At 55.7% G+C, this 13,128-nt stretch overlaps 1 protein-coding gene across 1 annotated transcript in view; it reads right to left on the bottom strand.

The window, feature by feature from the left end:
- LOC108317550 (coiled-coil domain-containing protein 33-like) overlaps positions 1 to 8,252 on the bottom strand; it is a 60,213-nt gene extending 51,961 nt beyond the window's left edge. The window contains exons 1-2 of the mRNA XM_037745519.1: positions 8,059 to 8,252; positions 2,612 to 2,775 (exon numbers count right to left, since the gene is read on the bottom strand). Coding sequence (XP_037601447.1) covers positions 2,612 to 2,775; positions 8,059 to 8,208 — 314 coding nt within the window. The 5' untranslated portion in view covers positions 8,209 to 8,252. The remainder of the gene's footprint in view (positions 1 to 2,611; positions 2,776 to 8,058) is intronic.
- Between the last annotated feature and the right edge of the window lie 4,876 nt (positions 8,253 to 13,128).

A 13,128-nucleotide genomic window follows, 5' to 3' on the forward strand; every position in this document is an offset into this window, starting at 1 on the left:
GAGGCGTTTGCTCTTGTTGTGCAGGCTGGATTGCAGTGGTGTGATCTTGGCTCACCGCAACCTCCGACTCCCAAGTTCAAGTGATTCTCCTGCCTCAGTTTCCCAGGTAGCTGGGATTACAAGCATGCGCCACCACTCCCGGCTAATTTTGTATTTTCAGTAGAGATGGGGTTTCTCCATGTTGGTCAGGCTGGTCTCCAACTCCCGACCTCAGGTGATCCACCCAACTTGGCCTCCCAAAGTGTTGGGATTGAGCCACTGTGCCTGGCCTTTTCCTCATTTTTAAATTGGGTGATTTGTTTTTTTGCTATTGAGTTGTATGAATTCCTCACATATTAACTCCTATCAGATATATGGTTTGCAAATATTTTCTCCCATACTGTAGGTTACCTTTCATCTTGAGGATTATTCCCTTTACAAACTTTCTAGTTTGATGCAGTCTCACTATTTTTGCTTTTGCTGCCTGTACTTCTAGTGTCGTAGCTAAAGATTAATTGCCAAGATCAATGTAAAGGAGCCTTTCCCCTGTGTTTCCTTGTAGGGGTTTCGCAGTTGCAGGTCTTACATTTAAGTCTTTACAAATAAATATATATTTTTTAAAAGCTTTGAAATATTCATCACCAACAAAACAAAAACTTCAGTGAACTTTCTTATGCTTATTTTATGCTTTGTTACTTGTGTATTTGGAATTAGATGCGCAGGGATAGAAAACCCTTTCCAGGATCTATGGTCTCTGAGGGTCTGGATCCTCCCTCTGGGGTTCCTGCTTGGGGCTGGGGGCGACCACTGAAAGCCCCCTTCAGGTCCCGACAGCTGGGCTTTCATTCCCAGAAGCCTTTCCTTCTCCTTTCATTTGCATCTCATTAGCACCACCTCGAGCTGGTGGCAGCTCCGCCTGTCTGGAGCCCTAGGAGGCGGGCTGCAGCCCCGCCCCGGAGCTGCTCCCAGCTGGAGAGGGGTGTGGCGACCTGCTCTCCCCTCCCCCTTCCCCGCCTTCTCAGTCCCTACCCTCTCTCTCGCCCTACGGGCCGCAGCCACTGGGAGGGCGCAGGCGGACTCAGGGTGTGCCCCGCTCTCTGCACCCCCACCCAGGCTCAGGTCGCCTAGGCGCCAGCCGCGCGTTCCTATGGCAACCGGGTGATGGCGCGGGTCGCGGTGCCTGCCTAAGAGCCACGCGGCCACCCAGCTCCCCGCCCCGCCGCCCAGGCTGGATTGGTGACAGGCAGGGCCTCAATCTCCCGAGATGATCGGCGATAATTGGTTTATGGAAATAGCTGAGCGGAGAAGGCTGGCTCCGCCGCTAGAAACCAGCCTCCCTGCCAAGCCTGCTCCCTCCACCTGCCCTTCCCTCACCAAGGAAATGGAGTTGGGGGAGGGAGGGCCGAGGAGCTGGGCTGGCACAAATGGGGCTTTTGAGGCAAGTGTTTCACCTGTTGGTCTCACCGTGGGGGACTGGAGGGACGAGACTTGTCATAGTAACCAGGTGTTGGCCTCAGTCACTCCTTGGCCCCTAAGTTTGGGCTCAGGCCTATGTTGGGTGCATTGTTGGGGGAAATGGAGGAGGAGATCTGTCCTCAGGGAGCTCCAGAGGAGCGCATAAACCATACTGATATAAAGCTTACTTCAAACCAGGGTCACCTCTGCTTGGAGCACCAGAGGAGGGAGAGCTCAACTCTGGTGGCTGCCTGGAGGAGGAGGCTTTCAAGGGAGGATTTCAGCAGGCATTGGTAAGAGGGCTGAGGCAGTCAGGCACTTCCCTAAAAGAAATGTGGGCAACAGACTCTTGGCAGGAACTGAATGGTGCTGGCATTGGTGGGGTTGGGGAAGTATAGGGTGGCTTGGTGGGACACCACCACGGCTCCCACCATCTGTCTGTAGAGATCTAGGGGCCACATGCTCCTTGGAGGGTGCTTTATAGTAAAGATTGAGCAGACGTCCAGTGACCCCAGTGAATGTTGGCTGAATGGAGACTGTGTTGCCCTTGGTGCCTTTCTGGGAGAAGTGAGACCCGTGAGGTGGGCATAGACGTGGCATGTCAGGCCTTGGCACCAGGCTGGGGAAGTGTGTACGCTGACAGCAGCTGGCTGGAGGATGCGTGTGCGGTGCATTAAAGGCCCAGAACTAAGGGAGTCCCCCTGACAGAAGAGGCTGGAGAAGGAGGGGAGGGGAGGGTGGCTATGAGGACCCTACCCCAGGGCTGGGCATGATGGGGTGGGGCACCCAGAAGTCAGAAGAGGCAGGCCCCAAATCTTCCCCTTCCCCAATCTGACCATCACCCCCATGAGCCCAGCCCAGGCCTCTGCATGAGAGGGCCCTGCCCCACTGCAGCTGAGCTGTGGCCAATCCCTGCCCGGCTGCTGTGGGGTGGGGGGTGACGCTCTGATTCCTTGGCACCCGGCCTTGCCCAGCCCCGGTGAGCAGCTTCCCATGCAGCAGCGGATATGCCAGGCAGTGCTCACAGCGCCTCTGTGAGTCATACTCGGCTTTTCCTCTCTGGGTATGACAGTCCCCGTCCTGGGCCTTTGGGTGGTCGTATTCCAAATAGCTGTCCCCCTGTTTCTGCTCACAGCCCCAACCCATCCCCTGCCCCCACTCTCACCCAGCTACTTACAACACCACATAGGGCCACGGCTCAGAGCCATCCTTGCAGGCAGGCAGGTTGGTAGCCCCATGGAGGGTGACCATGATGGTCTCCTTGTTAGAGGAAGACAGGTGACCGATTTCCGGTTCCATGCTCTGGGAGGCGACCAGGGGCTCCTCTGGGCCTTCAGTGTTCTATGGGGAGAGTCAAGGATGAGTGACCTCTTTTTTTACTTTTTCTTTTTTTTTTTTTAAACAGAGTCTGACTCTGTCACCCAGGCTGGAGTGCAGTGGTGCCATCTCAGCTCACTGCAGCCTCTGTCTCCCGAGTCCAAGAGATTGTCCTGCCTCAGCCTCCGCAGTAACTGGGATTACAGCCATGTGCCACCATGTCCTGCTAATATTTGTATTTTTAGTAGAGACAGGGTTTCACCATGTTGACCAGGCTGGTCTCGAACTCCTGACCTCGGGTGATCCACCCGCCTTGGCCTCCCGAATTGCTGGGATCACAGGTGTGAGTCTCTGCGCCTGGCCCTGAGTGGCCTCTTCTGCTGCAGCACCTCCCTTCACTGCCACCCTCTAACATCTAGCCCCCCATCACAGCTCCCATCAAGTGCCTGCCTCCCTCTGTCAGCCCTCCACCCACTCTGCAGGGCAGTCGCTTGGCCCCATTTTCTCCCTACCTCTGTCCCCATCCCACATCCCTCAGTGCCACTCAGCCTCTCCCCCAGGCCTGGATCCAGGATAAGACAGGCCGCCTCACCTTTCAAGTCCGGTCCTACTTCTAAGCCTTGGCTTTAGCAAGTACCCTCACCTGTAATTCCTAAATCCCACCTGCATTTTCAGTTCCAGCAATGGGCCACCTTCTTCAGTCTGTCCCGTAACCTCGCCTCAGCCCACCCGTCACCTCAGGTCCTTCCTGTGCACAGCGCTTTATAGCTTACAAAGCTTCTCCATGCCTCGGGGGCGCTCTGCGCATTACATGGAGGTGAATACATGTGTCCGTCCCAGATGCCCCACCTGTCTTCTACCTAAGGAAATTTGCGGACTGGGGAGGAGGAGGTGCCCGCCCATGCCAGGGCCTCCTGTGCCAGTTGCCCCATGCGGGGACACAGCAGCTCGGTAACTCATGGCTTCACGGCCCAAAGGACCATTGTGATGAGTTGCTGAGAGGAGACAGAGCCCTGGCCGGCTGAGCCAGTCAGGGAAGGCAGCAGAGAGGAGGCCGGCTGGCTGACTGTCCACTCCCAGTTAATCTGACCCAGATTAATCCTTGGTAGGCCTCCTTCGGCAGGAGGCCTCCCTACCCTTTGTCCCTCCAGCTGATGTGAGGGGCCATAGAGGGGCATTCCTGGTCCTGGGAGATGAGCAGTGGACCTCCTCAGGGTGGTGGTGGAGTCCTGAGGGGCCACTGGGAGGCTGTCCCACGTCTCTGGCAAGCTCAGCCTGTCAGACCCTGCATTCCAGGGCAGGCCTTGGTGGATGGGGTTAACAATGTCCTATTACACAGAGGGGAGATTGAGGCCCAGACAGAAGCAAGGATCTGGGCCCCGGACGGACTTTGGCTTTGATGGCAGCCCCGGCAGGCTGGGTCCCTGGCTCAGAATGGGCTAGCTCCTGAAGAGCCCTGATGGTCAGGAGAACAGGTTTAAACCAGCTTTGCCTCTCACCACACCGGCTACCAAAGCCAGCCATGCTCTGAGAGTCAGTTTCACCAGTGGGGAGATGAGGGCTTGGACTGGCCTATCTGGAACCTGCTCTGCTCCTACCTTGAGCCTGGGGGTCCTGGGCACCGCACCACCCCTGCTGGCTCCTGGAAACCTCAGGCAGAGGCTAAGAAAAGGGGACAGTGCCTGAGTCTCTGCCCTGCCCTGAGGAGTTTTAGGGACGTTATTTCATCCATTTCTCATGACAGTGTGGGGTGCCCACAAATCGGAGCCACACACCCCCTCAACAGCTCCTCTAGGGGTCTACTGGCCTCTCAAAGCTAACAAGCTCTTGCCTCCTCTTCAAACCCTTCCTCCTGCTGTCTGCCCCAACTCCTTAATGAGTTAATGGTGATCTGTTCTAGTTTTTCAAGCCCCACATCTTGGAGTCCTTCCTGATTCTTCGCTCTCTCCCTCTTCCATCCCTCATGCAGTTCCTCAGCAGATCCTGTCAGCTCCGCCTTCAAACCATTTCTGGACTCTGACCCCTTCTCGGCATCCTCAGGTCAGCACTCAGGTCCCTCCCAGACACCCGCACGTCCCGACTCGCCTCTGACGGCTTTCTCATTTCCTATCCGGCTCTCCCTCCACCCCATCCGATCTCACACAGCGGCAAGAGTGAGACTTTACAGATTGGTCTGGACCCTCTCTCTCCTCTGCTCAGAACCCTGGAGTAGCCTGCTGCTTCTCTCAGAGCCTAGCAATGGCCCATGGGGCCCTCCAGGAGCTGGCCCAGAAAACTGACCTCCTCTTGTCCCATAGAGCCCTGTGGGTCACTCCGCTGCAGCCACACTGGCCTCCCGGCTGTTTCTCATACCCACGAGCTCCCTCTTCCCTCCCGGCCTCTCCCCAGCTGTTCTCTCAGCCTGGACCACTCCTCCCTGGGTGTCACCCCAGAGCTGTCATCCCTCAGCCTGCCTGGTGCAGGCTGTGGTCCTTGCCTAGCAAGATGACTAATTAGGAGGTGAGAATACATGCCCCCCAGATCAGAAGTGCCAGTCCTGCAGAGAGACCCCCCTCCTTCCTCTGACTGAGGAGGCCACCCCTACCCTCCTCCAGGACCCAGCAGAGCCTGTCACCATCTGCAGAGGTGTTGATGAAGGTTGCCCCTCCTCCTTCCCCTCCTCCAGGAGGGGAAGATGCCCCTGCCTGGAGGTAAGGGATGGGGCACAGCCAGAGTGCTGCTCCTTGCCCTCCTGGGTAGGCAGGTTCCTCCCATATCCACCCTCACTGCCCACCACCATGACCCCCCACTCCCCCGAAGCCTTGCTCTCCTGATTTAGTGGCACAGGAGCAAGGCTGGCAGCCCCAGGGCAAAAGACCTAGGTTTCAGCGCAGCTGGGTGTGGTGGCTCATGCCTGTAATCCCAGCACTTTGGGAGGCCGAGGCAGGTGGATCACTTGAGGCTGGGAGTTCGAGACCAGCCTGGTCAAGATGGTGAAACCCCATCTCTACTAAGAAAACAAAAGTAAACTGGGTGTGGTGGCACGAGCTTGTAGTCCCAGTCACTCGGGAGGTTGAGGCAGAAGAATCACTTGAACCGGGAAGGCAGAAGTTGCAGTGAGCTGAGATTGCACTCCAGCCTGAGTGATAGACTGAGACTCCATCCAAAAAAAAGAAGGAAGGAAGGAAGGAAGAATGAAGGAAGGAAGGAAGGAAGGAAGGGAGGGAGGGAGGGAGGGAGGGAGGGAGGGAGAAAGAAAAGACCTAGGTTTCAGCTCAGCTCTGGCCCCACCTCTCTGCCCCACCTCTCTGAGCCTTGAGTTTCCCACCTGGCCAATGGGAATGCCTGGAATGGTTTGTGATTCAGCCTTTCCGTGGTTACTGTGCCTGAAGTTCCTGCAGTGAGCTGGGGGGTTGATTAATGTTCCTTCATGGGTTCCTCTTTTTGCTATGAGGGTACAGGCCCTGTCACAGGGTCACACAAGTGAGGGCCCAGGAGCACCACCATTGTCCAAGGTTCTCACTGACTCCCTGGCAGCCCCAGAGCCCAATTAGGCACCTGCAGACCCAGCCAGGAGTCGCACTGGCTCCTCCTCTACCTCCTCTGTGCCTCCCCCTTGGGGACAGCCTTCCCTTCTGGGAAAAATGCTTGCAGGAAGTTTGGCAAGAACTGCTCGTGCTTCAGTTCTGGGCATGAGGCCAGCTGCCAGGCTGGCGCCTCCTGGTGAGGCCTGCAGGCATGTGCCCGCTGGGTAGGCTGGGCCCAGGGCCAGGGAGGCTTGGGGCCAAGGGTGATGCCAGGATGGGGATGGGGGGCCAGGGCAGCCAACCCTCCCACGTCTGGATGGGAATCTGCCCACTTCCCTCACAGGCGTCTTGCATCAGAACCAATGTCCTCAACCAGTCACTTACCCTGGCCTGCACTGGAGGGTTTATGAGAGAACAGAAAATGCACATACCGGGTTACACAAGGGGGAGTGAACTGGGGGTGATGGGGAAATCCCCCTGTAAGTCTCAGGCAGCACAAACCCATCTGTAGGGGCATGGTGAGCTCTGGGGAGGAAACTCATGTCTCCTCTTGGCGGGGAACAGAGCTGGGTGCTCACCGTCAGCCTCTCAGGCTCACTCTCGGTTAACCGACCCAACACTGCTAGGGTGCAGAGATCGGCAGGCAGCTTCGCCAGGCAGGGGTTTGGCCAGTTTAGCTGCCCAAGGCCACACAGCCAGTGGACAAGAGGCTGGGCTGTGGGCACCAAAGTCGGCCTGATTCCAAAGCTCAGCACTCTCAGCTACTCCACTGGGCCTGGTAATGTTCCCGTGGGGCCCTCCAGGAGCTGACCCAGAAAGCTGACCTCATCTTGTCCCATGGGGCCCTATGGGTCACTCCGCTCCAGCCACACTGGCCTCCTGGCTGATTCTCGCACCCGCCAAGCTCCCTCCTCCTTCCGTGCCTCTGCCCCAGCTCTTCTCTTTGCTGGACCGCTAATCCCTGGGTCTCACTCCAGAACTGTCATCCCTATGCCTTGCTCCCTCCCTTCCCTCGACTTGCCTGGTGCAGGCTGTGGTCCTCGCCTAGCAAGATGACTAATTAGGAGGTGAGAATACACGTCCCCCAGATCCAGAAGCTGCTACCTCCAGTGCCCTTACCCAACCAGACAGGTGGCCTTGCCCTCAGTAGGCCAGGATTAGCCAGCAGGTGTTGGGGGAACTAGGACTGCCCACCACTTAGGGCATTTTTGAATCTGAGTGCTGGGGGGAGGGGCAGCGGTGGGAGGAGGAGGCAGAAACCATGGGAAGGAGTTAATGGCCCTTGAATTCAGCTCCCGAAGGTGGGGTGGGGGCTTAACTTGGTTCTGGCAGCGATAGAGATGGAAGGAGACCAACTCTTCCACCACGCCTCCCTTGCCACCCCTCTCCTCCAGCAGTCTGGGAGGCCTGAGGAGCGAAGCCCAGTTCCACCCTCTAGAAGGGCCCTGTGTCTGAAAACCCACACCAGCTGGAGAGGGGCGGGGCTGGGCTGGGAGGCAGGGTGCCTGGCTGCCCAGATCTGTCATGTGGGCAACTTATTTGACTGCAGTGGGGCTATTTCCCAGCAGTTTCCCAGGACTTTCAGTTAAAAATGGTCCCCCAGGTTCCTTTCAGTTTCAGCATCTAAACCTTCCTGGGAGTTCCTGTGACCAGGGGAAAGCTGTTTTACAGGTGAGGAAGCACACTCAGAGAAAGCAAACCCTCTGCGTGAAAGCACACAGCTTAGCTACTGGGGCCAGGGCTGGAACTGGAAGCAGGGTCGGTGTGACCCACACTCCCGCTGTCTCTGCGGTGCTCTAACCATGCCTCCTCGGATGTGGCTCCCTTCTCTGCTCCACAGTGGATACCCCCTGGAACTCATAACCTGAGCATCCATTGGTGGCAGCAAGAGGAATTGCGGTATTTGGAGCAGAGAAGCTTTCCCGAAGATGACACAAAAGTCAGAAATCATTAAAAAAGGGTGGGCTTGATTACATTTTAAAAAATCTATACCAGCTTCTATAATGGTAAAAAACGCCCTGCAAAACAAAGAAAAGAGAAAAAGGAGAAAATGTTTGCTCTATATATATCCATAAAAGGATGAATATCGCCAGTATACAAAGAGCACTGAAACCTACAAACATCACCTCAATTAAGAAAACACGAATCTGGGGATTCACAAAAGAAGAAACATGAATATATATTATATATACATGATGAACAGTTTTTTTTTTTTTTGAGACAGAGTCTCACTCTGTTGCCCAGGCTGGAGTGCAGTGGCGTGATCTCAACTCACTGCAACCTCTGCCTCCCAGGTTCAAGCAATTCCTCTGCCTCAGCCTCCCGAAAAACCGGGATTGCAGCTGTGTGCCACCACACCCTGCTAATTTTTGTATTTGTAGTAGAGACAGCGTTTCTCTATGTTGGCCAGGCTGGTCTCAAACTCCTGCCTCAGAATCCCCACAGCGCTGGGATTACATGCGTGAGCCACCGCGCCCGGCCATGATGGGCAACCTTACAGGCGATTCCACCCAGCTATCAAAAGTGCTTCTCAAAGCTACCAATCAAAGCAAACTTGGCTCCTCCTGAGGACTCCCACGCAACTCCCTGGATCCCAAATCCAGCTCCATAGGTCACGCGGGGACCAGATGGCACTTAGGGTGCCAGGTCAACCTGGTGCCTGGTCCTGAGTGTGTGGCATTACAGAAAGAAGCTTAATAGGGAGGGTGGAGTCTGAGAGGGGCCAGCTGTGGGCAGAGAATGTCAGGAGCCAGAGACATCAAACTCCAGAGCAATAAAGTGGAAATCACACTAGGGCCTGGGCACCCCCACCTATGTGGCTTATTCAACCTGAGTGTAACCACAAAGAGGGTTTCCCAGTTTGCAAGTACCTGTGTGCCTTTGGTCTCAGCTCCTTCTGCCATCCCTGTGGGTGAATGACACCATCTAGGGCAGGGGCTCAGCCTTGCCAGTGAGGAAGGTAAGGGCTCTCTTGCGTTGAACTGTTTGCATCTCATTGCACTGAGATGCTAGTCCTTTCCTGGCAGAGCCCTGCTGCCGGGCCACAGCTTTTTATTAAGCACCTACTATGTGCCAGGCACTGTGCTGAGTGCTGGGGATACAGCAATGAACAAAACACAAAAGTCCCTTCTCTCCAGAGACCCAAGCATCTGTGTTCCAGGGCAGGGGCCTAGGCCCCGGAAAATCAAGGCCAGGGCTAGGAAGCATGGGGGCAGTAGGGGCATCAGGGCTGCCAAGACAGCAGCCTGGAAATCTCCTGGAAGCGATTGGACGGGTGTAATGAACCATCTCAGTGGGCTCTCGGAGACTATGTGATCCCAGCAACAGGATGGCAGGAACCACCAGGTACGGGTGGTCAGCATGGACAACATCTGCAAGCACACACTGCATTCCAGCTCCCCCGTGGCGCAAGAGTATAGGGCAGCTAACCTGGGACAGCCACAGGGACCATTTCACAGCTGTGAAAACTGAGACCCAGAGAAGGGAAGCTTTTGTCATAATTAAGGCGCACACATAACTTTTAAGGAGGGCCTTGGGAGGAGGGACGGATTCATGCAGGTGCATGACCCATGTCCTTGGCCTCACCTTTCTGTTTTTCCATCCCATCCTCTTGAGGGGAGGGATGTCTGGCCTTGCTTAACAATCTTGGGACCATACCTGGTATCAGTGGGTGATCAGGCATCAGTCCTGCCCGGACAGCTGGCCTGGGCGTCTTGGAGTCTTACGGGTAGCAGACAGTATGGAGGTCACTGTGGTCTCAGGGGTGCCACACATCAGCCCTGGGGTCTGAATGGCGGGGAGGGGGAGGGTGGGCAGGTGGGACAGGTCCTCGATCTCTCAGCAGCAAGATGGTCTGTGGGTGGAGGGGCCTTGGGGGTTGCCAGCCATGGCCAGCTGGGCAGGGTCAGCAACGAGGCAATTGGCTTTTGGCACCCCCAGGATGGTGGAGAGATGGGGGGCCCTCTCTCTGCCCAGGCCTGGAAAAGCAGTGAGCTTTTCCACTTAGCTGGGTCACCTGGGCAACATTGTGTGATGTCACAGGGCAGGGTTGAAGTCACACGGTCACCTGCCAGGTGCAGTGAGCTAGAACCAGAAGCCCTTTTCCCTATTCTGGATCCGTGTTGTGCCTCCCGACGTGCACTCAGGCCTCACCTTTCCTGCTCTTGGTGCCCCAAGTAGCTTCCACCGACCATGTGGTGTGGCCAGCCCCATGCCGCTCACACTGCAGCAAAAAAGGAAGCCAGACGCTGCTCTCAAGAGAGTTGCAGCTTGGCTGGAGAAACAGCTACTTCTGCTGAAGAATCTACCAGCCCTCTTGCCTCTCTGGGTACCTATAGTCTTGCATTTATTTGATAATAAACACAAACTTCAAGAGGATGGTTTCTTCTTGGAGGGCAGATGGGAGGATGAGGGAGAGAAGAGGGTAAGATAATACATTCTAAACCTTTGGGTTTTTGGATTGGGTGATCAGTTAATGGGTGTTCATTATTATTATTACTGTTATTTTTTGAGATGGAGTCTTGCGCTGTTGCCCAGGCTGGAGTGTGGTGGCGCGATCTCAGCTCACTGCAACTTCTGCCTCCCGAGTTCAAGTGGTTCTCCTGCCTCAGCCTTGAGTAGCTGGGACTACAGGCATATGCCACCGTGCCCAGCTAATTTTTGTATTTTTAGTAGAGACAGGGTTTCACCATGTTGGCCAGGGTGGTCTCGATCTCTTGATTTCGTGATCCGCCGGCCTCAGCCTCCCAAAGTGCTGGGATTATAGGCATGAGCCACCTGCCCGGTGGGAGTTCATTATATTATTGAAAATAAATTATAATTAAACAATTAAAGAAAGCCATCATGGGCCAGTGATAGTACTGGAGTTTGAACCAAAGATTATGGTTAATTTAGTTCTGAGCACTGCAAGAAATTATTACAGAGACATAAAATGTCTTTCAATTGAGCATTTGCTGCATGCCAGGCATGGTCCTAAATGCTTTCGGTGAGGTGAGATGGAAGAATGAGGAGAGATTAATCCTTGGCCTGGGGTGGGGGGATGCTCTAGAGAGAGGTGAGGTCTGAACTGGGCTTTGAAGGATGATCAGAAATCCTGGGCTAGTGTCTGGGCGCGGTGCCTCACACCTGTAATCCCAGCACTTTGGGAGGCCGAGGCAGGCGGATTGCCTGAGCTCAGGAGTTCAAGATCAGCCTGGGCAACACAGTGAAACCTCATCTCTACTAAAATACAAAAAGTTAGCTGGGCATGGTGGTGGGCACCAGTAGTCCCAGCTACTCAGGAGGCTGAGGCAGGAGAATCACTTGAACCTGGGAGGCAGAGGTTGCAGTGAGCTGAGATCGTGCCACTGCACTCCAGCCTGGGTGACAGAGCGAGACTCTGTCTCAAAAAAAAAAAAAAAAAAAAGCAAAGCAAAGCAAAGAAATCCTGGGCTAGAAGAGGAGGGATCTGGGGTGCTGGGCAGCTTTCAGAGGTATTTGGGAGGCCCCTGTGACCTGCCTCATTTCTGTCTATTTTGGGACCCATGTTGGAGGTTCTTTTAATCTGGTCCAAAGGCAGGACCAGCCTGGCAGCCAGGAGGCAGGAGACTCCCACTTTGCAGAGGCCTCCCAGCCTTCCTCTCTACCCGCATTCCAGAGAGAGCAGCAGCGAGGATATGGTTCTCCCGTTTAGAGACAGAAAAACGGAGGCTTTGCCTTTGATTAGAACTGGAAGGACTAGCCAAGGTCACCCAGACACTGGTAGGGGATGGAAGTCAGGAACCCCACTCCTAATTTCCTCCCTGTCTAGGCCTGCCAAGACTGATACCCCTGGGGCTCTGGGGCAGGGGGCCTGACCAGGAATGGCCTGGCTGTGAGCAGTATGCTTTATCTCCCTCATGGGCCAACATGTCCCAACACAGTGTGCATGCGTGGAAAGGTCTCAGTGGCTCTCCCTAGAGCACCTCTCCCTGAACCTCTTAAGACTGCTTAGTCTAGGAGGCTGGGGCAGCAGGTTCCGGGCATGGGGAGCCATTGCTGCTTCTCCAGCAGCAGGACTGAAGACGCAAGCCAGGTGCCTAGGAAGCAAACATTTAGGAAACCGTCACTCTCAGGGCTGCATGGACGCTGTGCTCCTGACACAGCACCTGCTGACATTCTGTGCCCTGTCCACCTTGCCTGCCTCACTGTGGTCCCTGCCCTGCCCTGCAGCTCGGCCTCCATCCCCGGGGCTCGGGGCTCTCACCCAGCTGCCCACGCTGGCATCCGAGCTCTCTGCCACTGCAGCCACAACCCTGCCATCTTCATGCCTGGGAAGAAGCTAATGCTATTGGGCACTGGTTCCAGGCCAGCTGGCTCCAGAGTGCAAGCAGGCTCTGCACACTAAGCAGCCACCAAGAGGACCTTCCTACCCCCCTACTTGCCAGTTGTCCACCTCCCCAGACCAAGGACCCCTGGGACACCAGCTTTTGTGCATGCCCTAACCTCCCCCCCGACCCCCGGCCCCAGAGCTGCTTCCTCCTCACCTGTGAGAAAGCCTTAACAGCAGCAGGAGCCTAGCTGCTCTGCCTTCTCCTCCCCTTCCTCCAGCAAGGCGAGCTCTACCTCCGCAGCCCAGAGAAGTGGGCTTGCTCCTCACACGTCCACGGGCCAGCCACAAGCTTTGATGATTCAGGGGGATTCAAGGGTGAGGGAGAGCAGGGACAGATTAATTTCACAGCTAATAGATAACTGTGCCAATCCCTACCTCCAAGACGGAGCATTTGGAGCTGCATCAGTAGGAGGGGCCAGGGGTTAAATGTGGCCACTAGGGAGCCCATAGTTCTGGGAGGGGCAAGCCCCTGAGGCTGGATCTGGGGCTGGCTCTTGGGGAAGGAGGGATCTTGCTGGCTGG

The sequence above is a fragment of the Cebus imitator genome, unplaced genomic scaffold (assembly GCF_001604975.1).
Source record: "Cebus imitator isolate Cc_AM_T3 unplaced genomic scaffold, Cebus_imitator-1.0 Scaffold203, whole genome shotgun sequence".
Classification (NCBI taxonomy): Eukaryota; Metazoa; Chordata; class Mammalia; order Primates; family Cebidae; genus Cebus; species Cebus imitator.